The sequence below is a fragment of the Balaenoptera ricei genome, chromosome 5 (genome assembly GCF_028023285.1).
Source record: "Balaenoptera ricei isolate mBalRic1 chromosome 5, mBalRic1.hap2, whole genome shotgun sequence".
NCBI lineage: Eukaryota > Metazoa > Chordata > Mammalia > Artiodactyla > Balaenopteridae > Balaenoptera > Balaenoptera ricei.
The window spans coordinates 59,495,935-59,522,214 of NC_082643.1; the positions used below are offsets into that span (position 1 = coordinate 59,495,935).

General features: G+C 31.6%; 1 protein-coding gene across 2 annotated transcripts in view; it reads left to right on the top strand.

Annotated features, from left to right (window-relative positions):
- The window catches only part of TECRL (trans-2,3-enoyl-CoA reductase like), a 107,183-nt gene that overhangs the window by 16,373 nt on the left and 64,530 nt on the right, over positions 1-26,280 (top strand). For both annotated transcript variants that reach the window (XM_059922912.1, XM_059922913.1), the window contains exon 2: positions 18,390-18,441. In XM_059922912.1, the coding sequence (XP_059778895.1) occupies positions 18,390-18,441 (52 nt within the window). The remainder of the gene's footprint in view (positions 1-18,389; positions 18,442-26,280) is intronic.

Here is a 26,280-nt window from a genome sequence, read left to right on the forward strand (position 1 = left end):
GGCTCCATTTTTCGTTCTCAAGATTGCTTTGGCTATTCGGGGTCTTTTGTGTTTCCATACAAATTGTGAAATTTTTTGTTCTAGTTCTGTGAAAAATGCCAGTGGTAGTTTGATAGGGATTGCATTGAATCTGTAGATTGTTTTGGGTAGTAGAGTCATTTTCACAATGTTGATTCTTCCAATCCAAGAACATGGTATATCTCTCCATCTATTTTTATCATCTATAATTTCTTTCATCAGTGTCTTATAATTTTCTGCATACAGGTCTTTGGTCTCCTTAGGTAGGTTTATTCCTAGATATTTTATTCTTTCTGTTGCAATGGTAAATGGGAGTGTTTTCTTAATTTCACTTTCAGATTTTTCATCAGTGTATAGGAATGCAAGAGATTTCTGTGCATTAATTTTGTATCCTGCTACTTTACCAAATTCATTGATTAGCTCTAGGAGTTTTCTGGTAGCATCTTTAGGGTTCTCTATGTATAGTATCATGTCATCTGCAAACAGTTACAGCTTTACTTCTTCTTTTCCTATTTGGATTCCTTTTATTTCTTTTTCTTCTCTGATTGCTGTGGCTAACACTTCCAAAACTATGTTGAATAATAGTGGTGAGAGTGGGCAACCTTGTCTTGTTCCTGATCTTAGTGGAAATGGTTTCAGCTTTTCACCATTGAGGACAATGTTGTCTGTGGGTTTGTCATATATGGCCTTTATTATGTTGAGGAAAGTTCCCTCTATGCCTACTTTCTGCAGGGATTTTATCATAAATGGGTGTTGAATTTTGTCGAAAGCTTTCTCTGCATCTGTTGAGATGATCATATGGTTTTTCTCCTTCAATTTGTTAATATGATGTATCACATTGATTGATTTGCGTATATTGAAGAATCCTTGCATTCCCGGAATAAACCCCGCTTGATCATGGTGTATGATCTTTTTAATGTGCTGTTACTACTTTTTTATAGATAGAAAAGTTTCAAAAAGCTCTCACTCTAAAATCCCTGAGAAACTACTTTTATCTAAAGAGCTATTTTATGTAGAATTCTTTTAACTCTTGACATGATAAGAACACAAACAGCAAGTATAGCCACAAACCCTGAGGTGTTGATTGCTAAAATAAAACTGGCTTTATTTCAAACTGGGAAGAAAGAAATCAAATAGGTTTTTTTGTAATTATAAATAAATAGATCCATAAATTTACTCATTTGCTTTTACTTTTCAATTGGCATTTCTGGCATTGTATAGACATAATGTCTTCCTAGGTCTTTGTTGATAATAGAATTCAATAACTTAATGCTCCATGTCATAGTTTAAGTATGTAAGTACAATTTGGCTAAAATACCTAATTTTCTAGTTAACTGATATTGAGGCTATTCTGTATTATAATAGAAAAAATCTGGACTCAAAGGTTAGCTTTGCTGTTGTACAGAAACACACCCATTTCCCCTTTACCTGATTATGGCTCTTCTATTTACACATACTACTCATCACTAAAATGATGCATAATGTGTATGTGATGGAATGTGTAATTTTTCCATATCTGCTCATTGCCTCAAAGTTATTCATTTGGAGGTTAAAGAGGCCAACAATCAGCAAGTGATTGCAACATGATCAAAGTGTCCCCATCAATAGAGAATTCACCTATGAATATAATTCTTTAATGAACTGATGGAGAAAGTCTCACCTTAGCCAGTTTATCAAGCTGCTGACTCTCTAGAATCTCTCCCTGTTTTTACTACATGCAATCAATCAGTAAATCACTTCATTCCATACACAATATATCTCCTTACTGAACTGTACCCATCCTAGTTTAAATTACCATCATCTCTAACATACGGACTGATCTACACTCTACATGATTCTTCACTGAACACCCACAGTATATGTAGCAAAACAGAGTAAATATACTATATACACTAAAAATATACTATTTCTATCAGATGTAGTTACAGCCCACAGAGTTTCCACAATATTGCCAGGTGAAATAGAATTTGGCATTTGTTATTGCAGGTGAAATAGTTTTGTTATTGCATTATCACTTTGTCACCTAGAGTCTGTTCAATTTACAGAAGCCAGAAAACATATGTCCAGAGGTAGAATTCCTTACCTGTAAAATACTTCTTATTCTTGTGTTGTGGTGTATTTAATGAAAACATTTTACATTTAAAACTGTCAATTGGGACTACAAATTCTGTGCTTGCCTTTTCTACATTTAAGCCTGTGAGATGAGTGTACTCTAGAAGCCTATGCCCTGCATAACTACTGAAGACTAATTTTTCTAGTTTCAAAAGAAACTGATAAAAGTTTCAAAAAAATGTTAACTGTACAACAATGAAGAGAACGATAATGTTATCGTGCCTAATAGCTACCACTTCTGGACCATGAGGAACAGAGACTAAACTGCCTGACATATGCAGTGGGGAAGGAATATTGATTATTATTTGCTATCATGATTTTATGGACACTATATATATGATCACACTGGTGATAGAGGTAACTTTGTAATTCATGTAACAAAATAGTTGATCTTCTATTTATTTAATAGCTGATGAGCTGACTATATTTTATTTCTGTCATGTGCCTAGGAAACTAATGTCTTTCTTGGTCAATGAAGGAAAGCCTATGTCTTATGTAAAGCAGGGAAAATGAATTATATTTCTATTCTGTCTCCCCAACCTGAAAAAAACTAAATTATCTGGCCTCCCTCTCTTCTCTCTTCCCTCCCTCTCTTCTCTCTCTCTCTCTCTCCCTCTCTCTCTATCTAGCATGTATAAAATAATGTTTGAAATATATATGTAACATTATATCTATATACCTATATCTATCTATCATGAGAGTAAAATAACATGCATTGTGTATTCTTACTTAAGACACACAGAGAAACAATGGAAATAGTGCCTGGTTTTATGGAATATTCTAGAATATTCTAGATAATAAAATTTTAATCATTTTGGACACTGACTTTCGAAGCATTAAAAGCATTTTTGGTTTCTCAACATCCATGGGTAGGAAGTGGGCTCTTGGAGAGCAGATACCTTGTCTTTTAGTTCATAGGTCTCTGAGTTGCATAAGTATATAATACCTCACCTCATTCAGACATCTTGGACATTGAGATTGATACCATAATTGAAAATAATTTTTCATTGCTTCTGTGAGGACATGGTGTTGTATTTTGAGTAAATGATAGGGGTGAGTAAAGGATACTCATGAGTAAAGGATAGGGGACCAACTAGTTGATCAGAAGGTAAATATTAAACTCTGGTAAATATTAGTATTGTTTATTAAGATTTTTTCTTGTTCTCACACAGAAACGTGGTAGAATTAAACTTGCCTACCTCTTCGAAGTAACGGATTTTGTTCTGTGAAATGGGAGTGAAAGACATGTATTTATTTCCTGAGGGAAGCTTTAAAAACCTAATCTAATTTCACTACCATTTTTCTCCCTAACTTTTGCCTTGGAAACAAGCAATGTTCCATATGTTGTCTGTTATGTCAATATAGATCCTAGACTAAGGAAAATGCAGAGTAGTTGCATCAGTCAACCTGTGATATACATGTAGTGCATGTGAAAACATAGCATATATTGTTTCAAACCAATGAGTTTTGCCACACAACCTAAACTATTCTGACAGGTGCATTCAATGAAACTTGAATTAAAGATGAGGTTCATGATTTTGTCATTTCAATATTAGTGATCCTTTCATCATTAGAAAAATATAACAAAGAGAAAGAGAGAGAGGAAAAACAGTTATACATATATATATGTATATATATACATATATATATGTAATGTTTCCTCTTCCATTTAAAACTGTAGGATTACAGTAAGGCAGGACTACTCAAACTAAAAAGCTTCTTCATGGTAAAGAAAACCATCAATAAAATGTAAAGACAACCTATGAAATGGGAGAAAAATTTGCAAACCATATATCCAACAAGGGATTAATATCCAAAATATATAAGGAATTCATATACCTCAATAGCAAAAGAATAGATAACCCAACTTTAAAATAAACAAAGGATCTAAATAGAGATTTTTTCCAAAGACATACAGATGGCCAACAGGTACATGAAAAGATTTTCAATATCACTAGTCATCAGGAAAATGAAAATCAAAACCACCATATCACCTCAAACCTGTTACAATGGCTATCATCAAAACTACAAGAGATAATATGTGTTGGCCAGGATGTGAAGAAAAGGGAACCCCTGTGCACTAGTTGGTGGGAATGCAAATTGGCACAGACACTATGGAAAACAGTATGGATATTCCTCAAGAAATCGAAAATAGAACTACCATATAATCCAATAATTGAACTTTTGTGTATATATCCAATGGAAGTGAAATCATTATCTCAGAGATATCTGTACTCCCATGATTACAGCAGTATTATTTACAAAAGCCAAGTATTATTTACAAAAGCAGTATTATTTACAAAGTATTATTTCCAGTATTATGGAAATAACCTAAGTGTCTATCTACAGATGAATGGATAAAGAAAATATGTATATATATTGTGTATATATATATATTCATTGTATATATATTCAATGAAATATTAGTCAGCCTTTAAAAAGAAGGAAATTCTGTCATTTGCAACAATATGAATGAAACTAAAGGGCATTATGGTAAGAGAAATGTCAGACAGAGAAAAATAAATACTGCATGGTATCACTTATATGTGGATTTTGATTTTAAGTTAAACTCATAGAATCAGAGAGTAGAAAAGTGATTGCTGTTGGCTGGGGGTTGGAGGAAATAAAGAGAGGTTGTTAAAAGGGTATGAAATTTCAGTTATAAGATGAATAAGGCCAGAGGATCTATTGTATAACATGATGACTATAGCTGACACTACTGTATCGTATAGTTGAAATTTGCTGAGAGTACAACTTAAATGTTCTCACCAAAACCAAAAAAGTAAATATGTATGGTGATGGATGTGTTAATTAACTCACTGGGGGAGTTCTTTAATAATGTATACGTATATCAGGTCATCGTGTTGTACATTTTAAGTATCTTATCATTTAATTTTTAATTTTACCTCAATAAACCTGAAACAAATTTTAAATAAAATATTTTAATAAACAGGTACAGAAAACTGTAAAGTGGGTTAATAAAATATCTTATTATACAAAGAAGATAATTCAATAAATTGACTATATTAGATACTCCACCTATTCACTGGATATTAATTTCTTCAGTGAATGTTTAATGAGTGCTTAGTGTATTTCTAGTAGGAGATATTGAATAAAATAGGCAGCAGAAGGGGGATGATTCTAAATATAGGAGGTTGGATCAATAGAACTCTGAAATTTCTCAGATAATGAAGTTGAAAATTCATGGTTTATAAAAAAGATTCTAGTTTGAAAAACTCTTTGAATATTGGTGTCATTAATAGAATAGAAACAGTTCTTGGCTTAACCCACATAGCATTCAGTTCTGGATGTTTAAATTTGTGATCACTGTCAGATATCCATGTAAATGTATTAAATATCCAGTTGTATATATACGTTTGCAGCTATGAAAACAAGTTAGTGCTGGAGATATACACCTGAGGGTATGAAAATATATGGCATTCAAAGTCATGAGAATGCATTAGATCAGCTTTACAGATAAAGCATGTCTTATTTTTACCCAGGATGCAATGTAAAATGATGTAATGAAGGTATTGAAGCTTCATGGCTCATTTAATCATCAAACATTTTTTAGATTTTCAGGCATATTAATTAAATAATAAATTTTTCATTGTTCTAAGATGAAATATACTCAGAATTTGTTTAACTGTTGATGAATTTGTCCATGAACATGCAATACACAGTGAAATGTGAAAAGTAATGCTATCACTTTCAGTGGCTGGCACTCTGTAGTAGCATTTATGAGGGCAGTGAGCCAGTGATGCAGAAATAATTGTAGCATCTACCTCTGTGGTTTGATGTCAAACAACTAATTAATAATATAAACTTTCTAAAGTTGGTTTTTCTCCCTAATTATTTTTGCTTGAAACTCATTTCACGTTCTCCACATCTTAAAAACTGTAACATAAATCTTGAAGTAGCTAAAAAGAAGTTTATGACCATGACTTCAAAATTTGAAGTGATCGCTGATGTTTTGGAAGCCATTTTAAATCTACCTACCAAGGTTATAAGATATGGAGTCCTTCCACATCAATAGGTTTAATCTAGTTATCTAAAAAAAGTCCCACGACTTTTTGAACAAGTAAAATTTATTTTATAAAACAAGTAAGAGTGACCTTCAGTCTAGATTAAGCAATGACTCCAACTAATCAATGATGGACAATAACAAAGGTTTACTTCTCACTTGTGGCATGCCAGTGTGGATGAGCTATGGCTGTGCTCTGAGCTCTTTGTTCTGTAACCAGGTTGATGAAGCAGCTCTTGTCATTGTCCTTATCATGTCAGTTTCCAAGTAGAGTGAACAGAGAGGAGGCATCTTAGTTTCGACTGCTCTAAAAAGTGACATAGACGGGGTGGCTTTTAAACAACAGAAATTTACTTCTCAGTTCTGGAGGCTCGAAGTCCAAGATCAGGGTGCCAGCATGGTCAGGTTCTGGTTAGGATCCCCTTTTGGGTTGCAGACTGTCATACTCTTATTTTATTTAGAGGACTAAACGCTCTCTGGAGTTTCTTTCATAAGGGCACTAACTCCATCATGAAAGCTCCACCCTCATGTCATAATTACCTCCCAAAGACCCCCAGCTCCTAATAACATAACATTGTGGGTTAGGATTTCAGCATTTGGATTTTGGGACACACAAACATTCAGTCCATGGCAGTTGGTGAGCCAAACTCTGGCTTGTAAAGCTTCTGCTTGGACATTAAACATTTGTTTTCCTCTCATATTTCACTGGTCAATCTGTGTCAGGGCTGAGTTCAACATGGTAGAGATACCAATTATTCCCTCTAGAAGGCCTGCCCTGGGAAGGACAACAAGTATTTTGAGCAATTATAAATCTACCAGAGTAAGCAGAATCTTTGCAATGAAGTTATTTATTCCAAAATTCATATTCCAAACTTCATTCACTTTAATCATATATGGAGCCCCAATTTCTCATTCAAATTCTACTCACTGATTTACTTAGTTGAAACAATATTGAATGCCTGGTTTATAAGCAAAAAAGAGAAGTGACACTGTAGCAAGAGAATGAAGGGAAAAGTTAAGAAATGAGAGCCAGCTTCCAGAACAGGTACTTGTCATGGTAGAATTCAGTAGCTCCCAGATGGTTATGTGAAAGCTCATAATGCCTTTTAGGACCTAAGGCTTGAAATTGACATTGCCTCATCTGTCCACATTCACTGTACAAAGCAAGCCAAAGAGCCAAGTCCAACACAACGAGCATCACTTTCTAGAGAAGTGGAAATGATGAATAGAACAAATATTTGCTAAAATAACTAATACGCCACAGATATACAGTTTCTAAGAACCATTAAAATTATCCTTCTTTTGGTAGGGCAATAAATATAATATATTTTAGGAAGAAAATTATTCAAAGTGGATGGATTTAAATATTTGATGCATAAAGAGGTAGTTAAAATCCTACATTTCTAGAAAACTGGCCACCCATAATAACTCTTTTCCCAAGAGATACTGTGAATCTTAAACTGTGGATTTCCTTGAATCACCAGGGAAAAAACAACCTCATGTTTTAAGATCTTATGCAGTATAAAATTTTGGTTATATTTTTTGTTACTCTTTTTTGTTTTTTGTTGTTTTGGTTTCTGCTGAAATTCAGTTTAACTGCATTGTGCATCTTTCAAAAGCAAATACTAGGTATCTTGAATATTAAGGTTAAATATTTATGGAGTCATGAATAGTTTCAGATTTATTATAAAACTAAACATATGACATATTTCACAGTGGTACCATGTTAGTTTCATTTTTGCATATAGAATTTGACATTTGAATGTATTTTTTTAAAGTTAATTGACATATCTCTTTAACATCGTCAGTAGAAAAAAGCCAAAAATTAATTACACAACAGAGTTAACATCGCAGGTGATTTACAAACCTGATGCACATATTTAAAAAGTAAACATCACCCTTCTGAATTTGTTTGTAATCTGTACAATGAAATGATTGAGCGATAAATTTCTTTTCCTTGTCCTCCTTACATGATTAATGTTTTTAATAGTTCTTTACCACTTGAGAGAAAATACGCAATAACTTAGCAACTTAAAACAAAGGCCACTTATTTATCTCATTATTCTGTTATTTGGTGATTTAGCTTATAGTTGTTCAGCAGATCTGCTGATGTCTGCTGGGCTCAAGCCCGCTGCCAGGTAGCTGGGTGATTGATCTGGGAGTGAGCTCTAGGAAAGGGTGCAACAGGGCCATGTGTCTGTCATCACTGGGGAAGCTAACTCAGGCTTCTTTATGTGAGGGTGTTAGCAGAAAGAATAGAAATACATGGCCTGTCGAGTCTTAGATTCATGACTTGCACAGCTTCACTTTCAACACATGCTTTTGGTTAAATCAAATCATAAGGCTAGCTTAAATATAACGTCCGGGGAAATAAACTCTACTTCTTGATGGGAGGATCTGCAAAATATTGTGGCCAATTTTACAATCACCACAATAGTATAGAATAATGTATACTTTTATTACTAATAAATAGTATATACATATGTACATATATACAACACAGATTGATAGATACTACTAATACTGAGCCCATTATTACTTATCACTTTCATTGTTATTTTCACTATATTTGAGCCTTTATTCAAAATACATTTCATGGCACTTATAAGTTATAATTGAAGTATTCATAAACATCACCTTTTCCATTTACAACTAAAAGCAAAGCAACTTTGGTAAATGTTCTTGTCATTGTCACTGCAAATCAACAAATAGAAACCAATTATGTTTTAAGCAATAATTTTTCAATGGACTATAAATCCTTACTTCTTCCAAGACTTTTTATTCTGATTATCATTAGGCAATTATATCACTTAAATATGGCCCTGAAACATTTTACAGACTGCAATTAAGAAAATTCAAACTAGATTTAAGATATATCACATGGACTTTTTATTTCCCCTTTATCTGCATTTATATTTTGATGCACAGTATTATTGATGTAGAATATTTTTACTTATGGAAAAATCACGTTTTTCAAAGAAATGAATATAAATTAATTTGGATTATGCATAGATACATTAAGTCTTTTCCCTATGATTATGAAGCTGAATGATTAATCAGTAGGTAGTAGAATATCATTCATTTGTTAACTATTTTCTTCATATAGTTAATTTTCATGTAATAATATGTGTGACTATTTGGAAAGGAATATGATTGTCATTTGATCACTACAGGGTTTTTTTTGTTGTTGTTTTTTTCTTTTTAACATAACAAAAGACACCTCATTACTCTCATCACTTAGGAAGTTCCAAGGGTTTTAGGAGCCAGAAACAAGAGGAAGACAAAATATATATTTCTTAATATAAATCACAATTTCACACAAACCAAAAGAGTTTATAAGAACACATGAAATAACCCCCACTGCACACATACCTTTTATACCTTCTTGGTGGCAATTTGACTGACACAAAGATCTACCTACTTCATGACATATAAAAATAAGAAGCAAAGCTAGATATAGACTACACCTCATGACCAATGTTTGAGCCTCCTATATTACTTAGAAATTACCCAGATATCCAGAATTATACTTACCATTCATAATAGATTTTAAAGTTAACTAAGGGTCTTGGGAATTATATTTAAGCTGACATATTACAGAACTTAATTATTGTTGCTATCAAAAAGTTTGTCAGAATTGTACTTCGGTTTAAATAAGCATACAATTTTTTTCTTACTAGTTATCTATTCTATACACAGTAGTGTATCTATGTCAATCCCAATCTCCCAATTCATCACACCACCACCACCACCCCCACCGCTTTCTGCCCTTGGTGTCCATACATTTGTGTTCTATTTCTGCCCTGCAAACTGATTTATCTGTACCATTTTTCTAGGTTCCACATATATATGTTAATATACAATATTTGTTTTTCCCTTTCTGACATATGTCACTCTGTATGACAGTCTCTAGATCCACCCACGTCTCTACAAATGACCCAATTTCATTCCTTTTTATGGCTGAGTAATATTCCATTGTATATATGTACCACATCTTCTTTATCCATTCATCTGTTGATGGGCATTTAAGTTGTTTCCATGTCCTGGCTATTGTAAATGATGCTTCAGTGAACATTGTGGTACATGACTCTTTTTTAATTATGGTTTTCGCTGGGTATATGCCCAGTAGTGGGATTGCTGGGTCATATGGTAATTCTATTTATAGTTTTTGAAGGAACCTCCATACTGTTCTCCATAGTGGCTCTATCAATTTACATTCCCACCAACAGTGCAAGAGGGTTCCCTTTTCTCCACACACTCTCTAGCATTTGTTTATTGTAGATTTTCTGACGATGCCCATTCTAACTGGTGTGAGATGATACCTCATTGTAGTTTTGATTTGCATTTCTCTAATAATTAGTGATGTTGAGCAGCTTTTCATGTGCTTCTTGGCCATCTGTATATCTTTTCTGGAGAAATGTCTATTTACGTCTTCTGCCTATTTTTTGATTGGGTTGTTTTTTAAATATTGAGCTGCATGAGCTGATTATATATTTTGGAGATTAATCCTTTGTTTATTGATTCATTTGCAAATATTTTCTCCCATTCTGAAGGTTGTCTTTTCATCTTGTTTGCAGTTGCCTTTGCTTTGTAAGATCTTTTAAGTTTTATTAGGTCCCATTTGTTTATTTTTGTTTTTATTTCCATTACTCTAGGAGGTGGATCAAAAAAGCTCTTGCTGTGATTTATGTCAGAGTGTTCTTCCTATGTTTTCCTCTAAGAATTGTATAGTGTCCAGTCTTACATTTAGGTCTTTAATCCATTTTGAGTTTATTTTTGTGTATGGTGTTAGGGAGTGTTCTAATTTCATTCTTTTACATGTAGCTGTCCAGTTTTCCCAGCACCACTTATTGAAGAGACTGTCTTTTCTCCATTGTATATCCTTGCCTCCTTTGTCATAGATTAGTTGACCATAGGTGCATGGGTTTATCTCTGAGCTTCCTATCCTGTTCCATTGATCTATATTTCTGTTTCTGTGCCAGTACCATATTGTCTTGATTACTGTAGCATTGTAGTATAGTTTGAAGTCAGGGAGTCTGATTCCGCCAGCTCCGTTTTTTTCCCTCAAGACTGCTTTGGCTATTTGGGGTCTTTTGTATCTCCATACAAATTTTAAGATATTTTGTTCTAGTTTTGTAAAGATTGCCACTGGTAATTTGCTAGGGATTGCATTGAATCTGTAGATTGCTTTGGGTAGTATAGTCATTTTCACAATATTGATTCTTCCAATCCAAGAAAATGGTATATCTCTCCATCTGTTTGTGTCATCTTTGATTCCTTTCATCAGTGTCTTATAGTTTTCTGAGTACAAGTCTTTTACCTCCTTAGGTAGGTTTATTCCTGGGTATTTTATTCTTTTTGTTGCAATGGTAAATGGGAGTGTTTCCTTAATTTCTCTTTCAGATTTTTCATCATTAGAGTATAAGAATGCAAGAGATTTCTGTGCATTAATTTTGTATCCTGCAACTTTACCAAATTCATTGATTAGCTCTAGTAGTTTTCTGGTGGCATCTTTAGAATTCTCTATGTATAGTATCATGTCATCCAGAAACAAGAAAGGACACTACATAATGATCAAGGGATCAATCCAAGAAGAAGATATAACAATTATAAATATATATGTACCCATCATAGGAGCACCTCAATACATAAGGCAACTACGAACAGCTATAAAAGAGGAAATCGACAGTAACACAATAATAGTGAAGGACTTTAACACCTCACTTACACCAATGGACAGATCATCCAGACAAAAAATTAATAAGAAAACCCAAGCTTTAAAAGACAAAATAGACCAGATAGATATTTATAGGATATTCCATCCAAAAACAGCAGATTACACTTTCTTCTCAAGTGCACATGGAACATTCTCCAGGATAGATTACATCCTGGGTCACAAATCAAACCTTGGTAAATGTAAAAAAATTGAAATCATATCAAGCCTCTTTTCTGACCACAACACTTTGAGATTAGAAACCAATTACAGGGGAAAAAACGTAAAAAACACAAAAACATGGAGGCTAAACAATACGTTACTAAATAACCAAGAGATCACTGAATAAATCAAACGGGAAATCAAAAAATACCTAGAGACAAATGACAATGAAGACACGATGATCCAAAACCTATGGGAGGCAGCAAAAGCAGTTCTAAGAGGGAAGTTTATAGCTATACAAGTCTACCTCAAGAAACAAGAAAAATCCCAAATAAACAATCTAACCTTACACCTAAAGGAACTAGAGAAAGAAGAACAAACAAAACCCAAAGTTTGTAGAAGGAAAGAAATCATAAAGATCACACCTGAAATAAATGAAATAGAAACAAAGAAAACAGTAGGAAAGATCAATAAAACGTAAAGCTGGTTCTTTGAGAAGATAAACAAAATTGATAAACCTTTAGCCAGACTCATCAAGAAAAAGAGGGAGAGGACTCAAATCAATAAAATTAGAAATGAGAAAGGAGACATTACAACGGACACCACAGAAATACAAAGCATCATAAGAGACTACTACAAGCAACACTATGCCATTAAAATGGACAACCTGGAAGAAACTGACAAATACTTAGAAAGGTATAACCTTCCAAGACTGAACCAGGAAGAAATAGAAAATATGAACAGACCAATCACAATAATGAAATTGAAGCTGTGATTTAAAATCTTCCAACAAAAAAAAGTCCAGGACCAGATGGCTTCACAGGTGAATTCTATCAAACATTTAGAGAAGAGCTGACACCCATCCTTCTCAAACTCTTCCAAAAAATTGCAGAGGAAGGAACACTCCCAAACTCATTCTATGAGGCCACCATCACCCTGATACCAAAACCATACAAAGAACTACAAAAAAAGAAAATTACAGACCAATATCACTGATGAATATAGATGCAAAATTCCTCAACAAAATACTAGCAAACAGAATCCAACAACACATTAAAAGGATCATACACCATGATCAAGTGGGATTTATCCCAGGGATGCAAGGATTCTTCAGTGTACGCAACTCAATCAATGTGATACACCATATTAAGAAACTGAAGAATAAAAACCATATGATCATCTCAATAGATGCAGAAAAAGCTTTTGACAAAATTTAACACCAATTTATGATAAAAACTCTCCAGAAAGTGGACATAAAGGGAACCTACGTCAACATAATAAAGGCTATATAAGACAAACCCACAGCAAACATCATTCTCAATGGTGAAAAACTGAAAGCATTTCCTCTAAGATCAGGAACAAGACAAGGATGTCCACTCTTGCCACTATAATTTAACATAGTTTTGGAAGTCCTAGTCACGACAATCGGAGAAGAAAAAGAAATAAAAGGAATACAGTTGGAAGAGAAAAAGTAAAACTGATCATAGTGTTTTTAACAGATTGTTTTCTTAATGATTACTTATTAGTTTACCCATAGGTAATACTATTTTATTGGAAATAGTCCTTCAGTATTTATACAGAAACCACTTCATTTAAATAGGATTTGAGCTTCCTTATTTCAGTAATATCATGTTAAGTCTAAACTTTCCTGAATGCAAGGATTATTTTCTTGACCTCACAAACCTGCAATAGGAAAGCATAATCAAAGTCATCTAAGAAGTAATCATACACATTAATTTCACCAGGCTTTATTTTATTCTTAAATATATGCTTTTAATTTGTGGTCTTCATGATCCTCTCTAGTCCTAAAATATTCTCGCCTAGGGTATAAATCATACATGCTAAAAAATATTCCAGAAAGACTATTCACCATGGAAAATTGTGTGTTCTATAAAACCAGAATTATTTTCTACTTTAATAAAACATATTTCTTTTTCTTTCTTTATTTTGATAGGGTATCAATCTCTAGTTGCAATTTTTAATTTTCTTTCACATTTTCCATATGTTAGAATTTCAAGTCATAAGACAGAAAACAAGTGTATAGAAATAACCATTTATTCAATACATAATATATAAAGACTACCATTTTCATATTGAATAGAAATGAAATGGCTTTGCAATAAATACTATAAATAAATATTCTAGTCACTAAAGGACGTTTAATTTTATTGAAGGATTATAAAAATTAAATATTAGTTTTAGAGTGGTTACTGAGATTTTATTTATGTCTGCAATGTTGAAATAATATAATAACTATACAAAAATTATATACAATAAAATCAGATATTCAGTCATATTTTTCACCATATTTTCCCTCTACTCATATTTATTATATTTATATGAGATATATGTATATGTAATAAGAAAATAAATAATATCTAGGCTATACTCCTAAATAAAATTTATATTTACACATAATTTACTGGGGAGTAAAGTATTTATTTAAAAGCTTATTATTCAAGCTAGTGGGAAGCAGCTGCATAGCACAGGGAGATCAGCTCAGTGCTTTGTGACAACTTAGAGGGGTGGGATAGGGAGGGTGGGAGGGAGATGCAAGAGGGAGGGGATATGGGGATATATGTATACATATAGCTGATTCACTTTGTTATACAGAAGAAACTAACACAACATTGTAAAGCAACTATACTCCAATAAAGATGTTTTAAAAATTAGATAAATAAATAAATAAATTAAATTAAATCAATATCATCAGGGTAATGTTGTATTAAAACAATGTACAAATAGAGTTTTTCCAGTTATGAAACTTGAGGATAATAATAAAGGGTCTTTTTTTTTTTAAAAAAAGCATATTATTTCAGAAGAATACATTTTTGAAAATTTCTATGGTGAAAATTTTAAAGAATTTATTAATGTTTATTTTCTTTTTGAATTAAAAATGAATTGACCAAATGCATTATTGCAACATATAAAGAACCATTTGTTATGATACTAAAAATTGAAAAATATGTGTATATATGTACATATATTATTTTGACATAACAAAAACTCATTTTAAATAATCCAGTGTAGTATGTAAAGAAATAAAATTGATAGGCTAAAAAACAATTATCGAATTTCTTAAATAGTAAAGAAATCCAGTTAAATTTAAAACGTTTAAACCTTATTAAAACTGATATTTCTGCATATCTATCGTATCATGTCAATTTCATTCATAGCAAAAATTCTTGATATTCTATAAAATACCAAACATGTTTGGAATTTATAAGAATGTTTTCATATAGATTGCTTATTTGTATCTTAGTTACAATCTGAAGGTTATTCACTAGTAAAATAATATATTTTTACTCAGAAAACTTCCTGTCCATTCTGAGTAATGTATATGCAACTATATATTCTATGTGTCTTTTTGTTTTATGTATACTATATATTCTCTCTGTGTCTTTAGTAAACACATCTTTTTACAAAGTTCATTAACAATTTTTGGTTTGCACTTTGCAATTACTCTGTCAAACAAATTTCAAGTTGTTATTTTTCCTTACCATTTAATGTTCATTTCTCTAAGCAGGATAAACAGTATTCTGGAGGTATCTGTTCATTTTAAGGAGTTCCTGAGAAAGTTGCTAAAATATAGTTTTAAAAATTAGTAATAGTGCAAAAAAAAGTTTTTTGTGAAATACTGCAGTATCTTCACAGGGGGCAAATTCAAGCAAATCCTAAATTTCACTTGAATGTGAAAAGCTTTTTCTAAGTCCATCAACTTAAGTGTTGAATAAAGTAATGACGGCCCAAAATTCAACTATGATCAGTTGAAATTCAGAGGTAAATTTCTGTTTCAAACATCATTTACCTTGTGTACTTAACATTTTAAGATTAATTTCCTCTAATTAGAATGAAACATTAATGAGGATTTCAGATGACGGAATACTTATTTCTTCCATCTGCACAATTAATGGTGATTTATAAAAGTGAACACATTATTGTAATGATAGTTTGTCCTTTTTAAGAGGTAAAACTGGCTAAAAAGTAGAAGTTACTACGAATAAACTTCTTGATGAAGCTACAGAGTCATCAATTTAGTAATCAGAAAGTCCTATATGCTCTGTTAATTATCATCTTTTCCTCTCTTTGTGCTCTGAGTACAGCTAAAGTACTGAAAGAGTTGATCAAGCATAGTCTTGTGGCTAATTGAGCAACACTGTCTGAATCATTTAATGGTTAATTATATTCTTTTGTGCTGTATTTGACTAAAATTGCTCCAGAAAGGTCAGTTCTCAAAGATTTATGCAAAATCAACATTTTAACAAGTGAAAGTCCAATGTAATTTAAAAAAATAAAAAATAAATTTAAAACTTTGTGAGAAAGCTTTTAGTAACAACCCACTTCCCACATGTAGGTATTTTCAGGAGAACATAATCTTAGTCTTGAAAGTTTGTAAATTCAGAAAAAAATATGCATATGTAAATTAGAAGATTGTCATTTAATGTATGCTGGTTTGGGAAAAAAGCATACAGCTTTTCCATAGTAATCTACTTGTGAAACACTTCATATCAGATCAAGGAGCTTCTGTTTTCATGTGACTGCATTCACAGCTTTATTTTTGACTTCAACAAAAGTGACTTAACACTTCCTTATATGCTATATGTTGTGCTACATGTTGAAACACAAACTGCAATACACCAGATCATTGTTTTCAAGGACCTGATAGATTGTTGGAACCGCCAGCACGTAAACACAAGATTACGTGCCCTCATAAAGCGGAAGCTGAGCATATAGCAAATCCTAACAGAGGAGTTGTTAATCATGAAAATTATTATTTTTTAAAAATTATCTGGCCCTTGAAAAGACTGATGGACCGGTATTTGTTACTCTAGAGATAGCACGTGGATATTAGTCATCCCTGTCAGAGGACACAACATATAATAGTGCTTCATGATTAAGTAACAGTGAGATAAAGCAATGAACATTGTTAAAACACATCATCCCCTTTTAAAAATATAATTCAAATATTAAATTCAATAATCAAAATTAAAATGAAATATGACATGTTCAAGCAAATAAATTTATATTACCCTCTTTAAAAACTTTTTCAAATATTTCCTAACATCTTCCAGAAAAGGACAGTGCTATGAACAATTTAAAATTTCATAGTAACAGAATCATTTAGGGTTCTTTTGTTATTTAAAGCATAACATAAATGGAAATTAATATCATTTTTCAGTGCCCAAATCTTAGAACTTTCTTGTTAGTAAACTATATACATAGAAAAAATAAGAAAAAAATTCTGAATGGTATATCACACACTTGGTTATGGGAAGGAGTGGAATATAGTAAAAGAAATGTATTCATCATCATGCTTCTGATATATAAGACAATATTAAATATAATATAATAATGTAAATAAGAACTGCCTGGAGTGGCATCCCTTTATGCACTTTTTTTTTCATTTTGTCCTCCAAAATAGCCATAAGAAGATTTTTAGTGTAGCAAAAAATAAAATTATGTATGCAATATTCTGTACATGTTTAGAGAAAGGAAATAAATTTGACTTGCATGATCATGAAAACGTCTTTGATGTAGACTTTGAAGGATTGTTGGGTTTTTCATAAGCCAGTGAAGAATCAGAGGCAGAGGGGAATTTCAGTTTGCAAGTTTGATATGAACAAAATCAGAAAGTCAAAAACTACTGTGATGGCTTGAGGTGTTTGGATAAAGCTCTTATCCTCATGAATTTTCCTATTTAGATGAAGAAACATTTTTCCCTTATTCACTTTTCTAACATTAGAAAGAGGTAATTTTAGTAGATTAGGATCAAATAACAATAATATACTTAAAGATTCCAAAATAAAAAGGTATCTAACATAGATTTTTGATGGACCTATTATATTTTTGGATGGAAGTTTTAAAAACATAACTAACGACAGGGCTTAGATAGGATTTTTTTTTTTTCTTATAATATTTTGAAGTAAACATTTCCCTCTTTTGTCCATGTAAATCAATTTTATATTCCTGGCTTCCTCTGATAAACTCTTTTACTATATATTTTTTCTCTTTTTGCATTTACTCATACTTTTAATTGATAGTCTCATCAATTTGGAAACCAGAAATTGAATATTATGGGCAGAGAAAATTCAAAAATATATTTTGAGATAAAAATTTGGATGAACTCACATAATTACACTATTATTATTATATACAAATATAAAACTTTGGAAAAGCTATATTGATGAAAATGTTCAAGGTTGTCAAAGCAGTAGTGCCTAAAGAGCTAAAGAAAACAAGCAGGCTATTTTGTACTTATTTTACATTTTAAATATATTAAATTATGTTTTCTTCTTAAACAAATATATAGCAAACAAATGAACCCTTTTTCCTTATAATTCTCTCTATTTTCTTTTTCAGGTGACACAAAAATCTACTATTCATGATGTGAAACAAAAATTTCACAAAGCATGTAAGTGTTATATACAATTTTGAATTTATATTACAGTCTTTTTTTTCTCAAACTGGTTAAGATTTACCTATAAGAATAAGTTCAATATTATGATGGAAAGAGTGTGTGGAAATCATATTTTTACATGGAACTCAGAAATAATACTATGCTAAATACTTCTTCATTGTGAACATTTTCATATCTAACTTTCTAATTCACATTTTAATCTTCAACACTCTTTCAGTTTTTTATTTGAACTTTTTTCATACTAACAAGAAACTTCCTATATGTGAAAAGCATTAATCAATACAAGATATTTCTTTACATTTAAGCAAATATAGAGCAAAATTTTTACTTCAGTATTTATACTGGTCAAATATCTTCCACATAGGAATTCTTTAAACAATGCATTTAAATTGTTATTTAATTTTATTAATAGCTAAATTTAAGAGATCTCATTAAGAGATCTCCTATTACTATTTATCGGGAAATAATTATATAAGATTTCAATTTTTATTTTTACAACATTTCAATTAGTTTAGCTATAATTGTTAACATAGTGATAATGTCTATAATTATTAGGTAACAATTTTTAAGAAACTAAATTTTTAGAGCAGTTTTAGATTCACAGAAAAATTATGCAGAAAATACAGAGTTCCCATATACCCCTGCCCCACAGGGGTACAGCATTCTCCACCATAAACATACAGAGAAGTACATTTTTACACACCCCCAAACCTACATTGACACATCATTATTAACTAAAGTCCACAGTTTACATTAGGCTTCATTTTTGGTGTTGTACAGTCTGTGGATTTTGCTAAGGAGCATTTTCAATACTTTTGGATTTAGTTGAACAACATTTCTTTTCTGAAAATAGTTAAAGTTCACAATTTAATACATCAAATTGTTTAGCAATGCTTGAGAGTAAAATTGGTAGAACTGTTTTATTATTTTCATTATTTTATTTCAGGAAAAATGTAGACTATTTACTGAATACTTTTTGTGTATATGACATTATGCTAGGCATAATGAATAATCAAATGAAGATAGAAGACATCTTAGCTTTCAAAAACTTGCTCATGAAGAAGATTATATATATATATATATATATAAATAAAACCCAAGTAGTCAATGTATATAAAATTTATAAATATTTGGAGAAAGCTCTATTTAGAATTTTTAATAGGAACATAAAGCAGATACAGGATAAAATAGAATTATTTGAAATATGCTTAGCCAGTTTAAAATTCTTGAGGCAGGTGAGTTCTGATATTTTGCCATAAAGACATGTAGGATTTGGATATGCAGAAGAGAACCAGAAGTGCATTATAGTAGAGAAAAAAGACTAAAACAAGAGAAGTGCAGAGATCTGTCGGGATTAATTCTCTAACCTTTAGCTTAGTAATTAAATTCTCTGTATATTTATGCCAATATTTTCTAAATTATTGAAAACTCAAAATTTGTATCTTAGTACATAATATATGTGAAAGATGTTACCCTGGTTATTTCCACAAGTATTTCCAGTTTATTTACATTCTAAATGCATTTGTTTTGTTAAGCTAGCAATTGAATTTCCATCCTTTGAAAGACTTAGTAATTTTATCTAGTAAAGTGGTTTCAGAAAGTTTAGATTGTAGTAATAAGTGCGAAGACATTTGAAAAAGACTTTTTTACTATAAAGCCGAAAGATACAACAAAATTATTTCATGTAAGTTAATAATGACAATGTAAGAATATATTATTTCTATCACTGTCTGGAAACAAGGAAGTTAATCAAAAGCTAATGTATGTTTAGAAAGAATGTGCAATCACCTTGATGTGTGATATTATGACTCTTTTTATGTTAGTTTGTATCTACATATAGACATAATTATACAGTGACTTAAAATTTTAGAGCCAGTTCTACATTTATGTGGTCTACAGCCTTTTCTAGTAATTAGGAAAGTGAGGTGTAGTAGCTTGTGAAAAATCCTAGTAACATCCAGTTTCAGAACTGGACAGTTGAAAATATGACGATAATATGGTTAGTTTTAATACCTATATCAAGACTTAAGGATTTCTTGACCCCTATTATTTTATTCACTTTTTGAAGCACAGTTCTAAACTTTATCAGCTTTAAATAAATTGTAACTTTTTCTACTTTTTCAAAATTACCTTTACTTTAAAGTATACCCATCACTTAAAGAAAAATAATATTCAGAAGATCTTGTATTTATTATAGTGTATTTCAAAAACGTATTGGTCTTCAGGTTTTACAAAGTACAGAAACACAAAAACATTTTTTTCTGTATCACATTACAGAGAAATATCTAGAAATGAATTAAATCGGACATTATGCTTAATACATTCGCCAAATGGTGAAAGGAAATAAAAAATTATTGCTAAATCTAACAATATGTGACTGTATATATAATGGTAAAAAAAAATTATGTGTTGATTGCCTTAATATTTCATGTTTTTAGCATATTTTAAGATTGACCAATACTGAATAGTTTATTCAAATTCATAAATTATTTTAACAATAAAAATATATATTATATATGTAGTTTTATATCTACAGTTGTTTTATAACTACAGTTTTGTAACAGTAAGGTTTTTACAGTTACTTCTTTACTTTCTGACACCAAATCATTTTTTATTAAGATGTTTTGGATGATGTTTATTTTTAGGCCCTGGAGTTATAATAGGAATTGTTAATCTTGTAAAGAAAAAAAAAAATATATATATATATATATATCAGAAGACTAGGTTTCCTGAGGGGAAAATTCTCCCTACATGTCATTTATCTCTATCCTTTCTTCTCTTAGGTGTTCTGACTGAACTTGATTTCTTGTCTTCCTCCTATTTCTCTGACTTGTGTCAGTGTAACATTTTTCTTAGCTCTATTTTAGAACTTTCTTTACTGTGATTTTTCTTGTCCTATAAAGTGACTATCTTATGCTCTTCCACGGCTCATAATTTTTCAGTTCTGCTTTGTTATGAGTCATATTTTAGATTGCCCCGGTGACACCATAACAATCGGGCTGGTGAAGAGGTAGAACGGGGAGGAAACTACAGTCATAATATTAGCTGTTAAGGCAAAAGGGAAAGAGCAATGGTTTTCATGAAAAAGAGATACCTATAAAATTATAAATTATATATATGCATACACACACATAAATATATACTTTTGCCTATTTCTCCTCTTCTTATTTCATGTACCAAAATGGTAAAAAGCCCTCAGCTGCAAATCCTCCACTAGTCTTTCTTTATCTCCATCTATTTATTCATTAACACTTGTAATTATCATTCTTGTTTGTATCTTGAAGTCTCTCCTGGAGAGCTTCAGTGATTTTCATACTCATGTCTCTATATACCACACTCTAGTCATTCTCATCTTCTCACAAAGGTCTCACAGAAGAATTAAACCTTGCTTTGAAAACTGAGATGAAAAATAAAGAATTATACAAGTCCACGTGACACTCTGCCTAAAACTATGTGAATCTTTTTTAAGATTTCAAGAGACTTAAAAAAAACTTCCCGTATGTATACTATTACATATGCTAGTTGAGTAGGATTATCCTATTTCATGTTACTCAATTCAACACCTATTCCACATATTCTTTATTCCAAAAGTAATTTATTCCTCCCTTGGGATACAATATAACTTTAATAGAATAATAATCGTTACTATTTTTGGAAAATAATAGAACTCACAAAGAGCCACAACCATGTATTTATTTATTTATTTATTTATTTCAAATTCACTATATGTTTTTTATGAAAGTAACTACAAAGATTACTTTTATTTGAAAGTTGTAACATATTTTAGCTTTGTTTCTTTTTTTTTTTGGAATTTTTGAATTTTATTTTATTTATTTTTTTATACAGCAAGTTCTTATTAATTATCCATTTTATACATATTAGTGTATATATGTCAATCCCAATCTCCCAATTCATCATACCACCACCACTGCCCCCTTGCCACTTTCTCCCCTTGGTGTCCATACGTTTGTTCTCTACATCTGTGTCTCAATTTCTGCCCTGCAAACTGGTTCATCTGTACCATTTTTCTAGGTTCCACATATATGCATTAATATACGATATTTGTTTTTCTCTTTCTGACTTACTTCATTCTGTATGACAGTCTCTAGATTCATCCACGTCTCTACAAATGACCCAATTTCGTTCCTTTTTATGGCTGAGTAATATTCCATTGTATATATGTACCACATCTTCTTTATCCATTCGTCTGTCAATGGGCATTTAGGTTGCTTCCATGACCTGGCTATTGTAAATAGTGCTGCAATGAACATTGGGGTGCACATGTCTTTTTGAAATATGGTATTTGTTAATTTAAATCTGTAATGATGTACTCTATTTTGTGGGTTTAATTAATTAACAATCAAAATGTTTGCCAGAATAACAAATAAATTCCAGTAAACAAATTCTGCCTGAATGTTACAAGTTATTTTGTTATGCTTTATCATACTCAAAATTATTTAAATTCCTACAGTCTATATCTCCACAGAAGAGGGATGAATGTGCTAGTTGGCACTGATAAAATTATTATTTTATTTTAATAAAACTAATTTAAAGAATTCTCAAAGCAAAGGCCTAGTGAATGTATGCTTTAGGAACTGTGTCCTTGTTGAAAACCAAGGAATCTCTAACAGAAATTGGAAAAATACCATCGCTGTACAAAAGTTTATAGAGATAGTTTTCATATAAATTTTATTAAAACAACTTTTGTTCTAATTTTTTAAAACTGCTATAGGTTTTGTAGTTCAAATGGTTTGCAATCACAAGATAAGTTACCCCAAAAAGCATTCCAATATCATGCAGAATATCTAAAAAGAAAGTAGCCACCAAACAGTTATTATGAATGTCCACTTTTATGATTGTTTAGTGTAGGTAAATACCCTCATTATATAACTAAAACCATAGTTTTAAAGGTGATTGAGATGTAAATTCCAATGAATATTTCAAGAATATTGAATGAGATTCAATCTTTTTGCAGTGACAGATCATATAACATTTACTAAATAACTTCAAAGTTATATCAAAACATATTTTCAAAGTTTATATCAAAGCTTATACATAATTGACAAAATTAACTGTATGAGATTCTAACTCATGTAAGCATATGTACCAAACACTTGATGAATTGCTTCTAGATAATTCACCATAAATATTTTGGATCCTTATTTGAAACAAAGTTTTATTACTTTTTTATTTAGAAATTTTTAAGTAGTAAATGCTTTTTAGTGTTTCTAGCTCATATTTCTTATCAAAATATATTAGGATGCTGTGATATTGTGATTTATAATAAAATATATATATATATATATATTTGGTCTTCATCCCCTTTTTCTGGCACAGAGCTCCAAAAATCCTTGGAATTTCCTAAGTGATAACAGCAGTAAAGGTGTTTTTTGTCATGTTAATTAGGTGAATTTTGGACCACACCAAAAAATGGGGGTTGATTGTCAAGCTATAATTAGAGGGTTGCAACTCTCAGAGGGGCTGGAAATCGAATCAATTGTCAATGGACTGTGATTTACTCAATCATGTCCATGTAATGAAGCTTCCATAAAATCCCCAAAGGATGGGGTTCAGAGAGGTTGGTGAACAGGTGGAGATTTGGAGAGGGAGCCTGGACACTCTGTGATTTTTCCCCACACCTTGCCCTTTGCATCTCTTCCATCTGGCTGTTCCTGAGTTATATCCTTTTATAAGAAACCCATTATACAGTTAAGTACAATGTTTCTCTGAGTTCTGTGAGCTGCACTAGCAAATTAATTGAGCCCAAGGAGGGGGTCATGAGAACCTCTGAAGCCTCTGAAGTTGGTCAGAAGCGCAGGTTATAACCTGGACTTGCAACTGGCATCTGAAGTGTGGGGGGAGGGGTAGGGCAGTTTTGTAGGATTGAACATTTAACCTGTGGAACCTGATGCTATCTCCAGGTAGATAGCATTAGAAATGAATCAAATTGTAGGATACCACGGTGGTGTCCTGAGCATTGTTTGTTGGTGTAGGGAGGAACTCTGCCTTACCACACACTTGTTGCAGTTGGGTGCAGAAACCAAAATAGATGTTTAAAAATTAAATAAAGAAAACCATCAGAAATAATACCAGCATGAAATTAGAATAGCAATCTATGGAATTTTTCTATTCACAGAGTTTATATGGACTAGCAACATATTTGTCAAAATTGATAAACACTTGTATAAGCAAATTGGAGGAAACCATGAAGAAGGAAAAGGAAAGCTCTTTTCTTGTGACATTTGTCTTGTGGTTTATAATTCTAGCCAACATCAAAGTTCAGCACTTGCTATGAAATACTATGCCTTATAGTATCTTTGCATGTCAAGCTCTAGCTACCTTGCATTAACATTTATAATAATAAAAATAAATATAGTTAGCTTTTATCAAATACTTTATGTCATGAATCCCCTAAGATATTCCCATGTAGCAAATTTTAAAAAATATTCACAACACCTTTATAATCATCTAGTAGTAATATAATGTTCATTTTACAGATAAAAGTCTTAAAAAAATTATTAGGTAACTTGCCCAAGGTCATATAGCTAAGTGGCTGAGCTGGAATTTAAACTGGACTCTATACCCTGTACTCTAACCACTAACCTCCATTGCCTCTGTTTTACTGAGACATATATTTGTTAATTTCTTCAGGCAGAAATCCAAACAATACCTATTTATTTTACATGGGAAAGGCTATTGTTAATCCCCATTGGCAAGTAGGGAACTAGGTAGAAAGTTGGTTTTAGAAATTATGTAATAAATAGTAGTGCTATCAGTCTAAGCATAGTTCTCAATTTGTTATAACTGAAATCCCTGTCTAATGTCATATGACACCATAAGACCAACTACTAAATTAAAAACACCTATTAATATGAATAAAAGGAAGGAATGCAAATATGGCTTAAAATTGCTAATGGAATTTTCTACTGGGAAACTAATCTAAGAATTAGTAGTATATAAACTGAGGTGAAGAAAAAAAAAGAACTACAATCAGCTGAGGTGTAATTTGTACACTGACTCTAAGTCATAAAATTCATTTCTGAAAGAAAAATCATTTTGCCCATGACTTGCATGGTATCAATTAGTTGACAACATCATAAGAAGTTTCAATGATATTTGTAATCTATTGGACCACTTGTCTCTGCAGCTGTCAAAAAGAGCTCTGGGAAAAAAAGCAAGAGAAGGAACAATGGAATTAGCAATCCAGTTGTAGATTCAGCCAGATGAAGGGATATATAATTTATTGTGACAGTATAAATGCATATACATCTTTGCCAAAAGGTCAGGGGGATATAATCAATGCTAAACTTTGAAAGGCTCAAGGAGAGTAACTCCAAACAAAGATAACACAGTTGAAGGATTTATCACATATAGGATAAAATAATGAGCATTCTCCAGGCAATCTGAAAGGAGCCTCCAGGACAAGGCTGTAGAATTCCCTGATCTCTCAATAAAAGAAGCTAGAAAAATGATAAATGCCACCAAAGAAAGAAGTGCCAGAATGCTTTTCTTTAAAAAGCCCTCTACTGCTAATTCAAGAAGCAGCTAATATTCTTTCTCTAGTAGTTTCCTCAGGTAAAGGAATTATGAGCCTTGTCAATAAATTACACGGAGAAATGCAGTAATTTGGCAGCTTATTTATTCTTTGGTAACAGTCAAGGTTATATTCTGTGAAAGCTATGGGAATTAAGTGGCTATTTGCCTTCTAGAAATTTAATCACTAATAGGATCCTTTTACAAGTGGGCAGCAATATCACCAGTTTTTTCATGTTACATATATATTTCAAGACTGAGATAAGTTAATAATACTTGTCAATGCTGATGCTCTGGCCT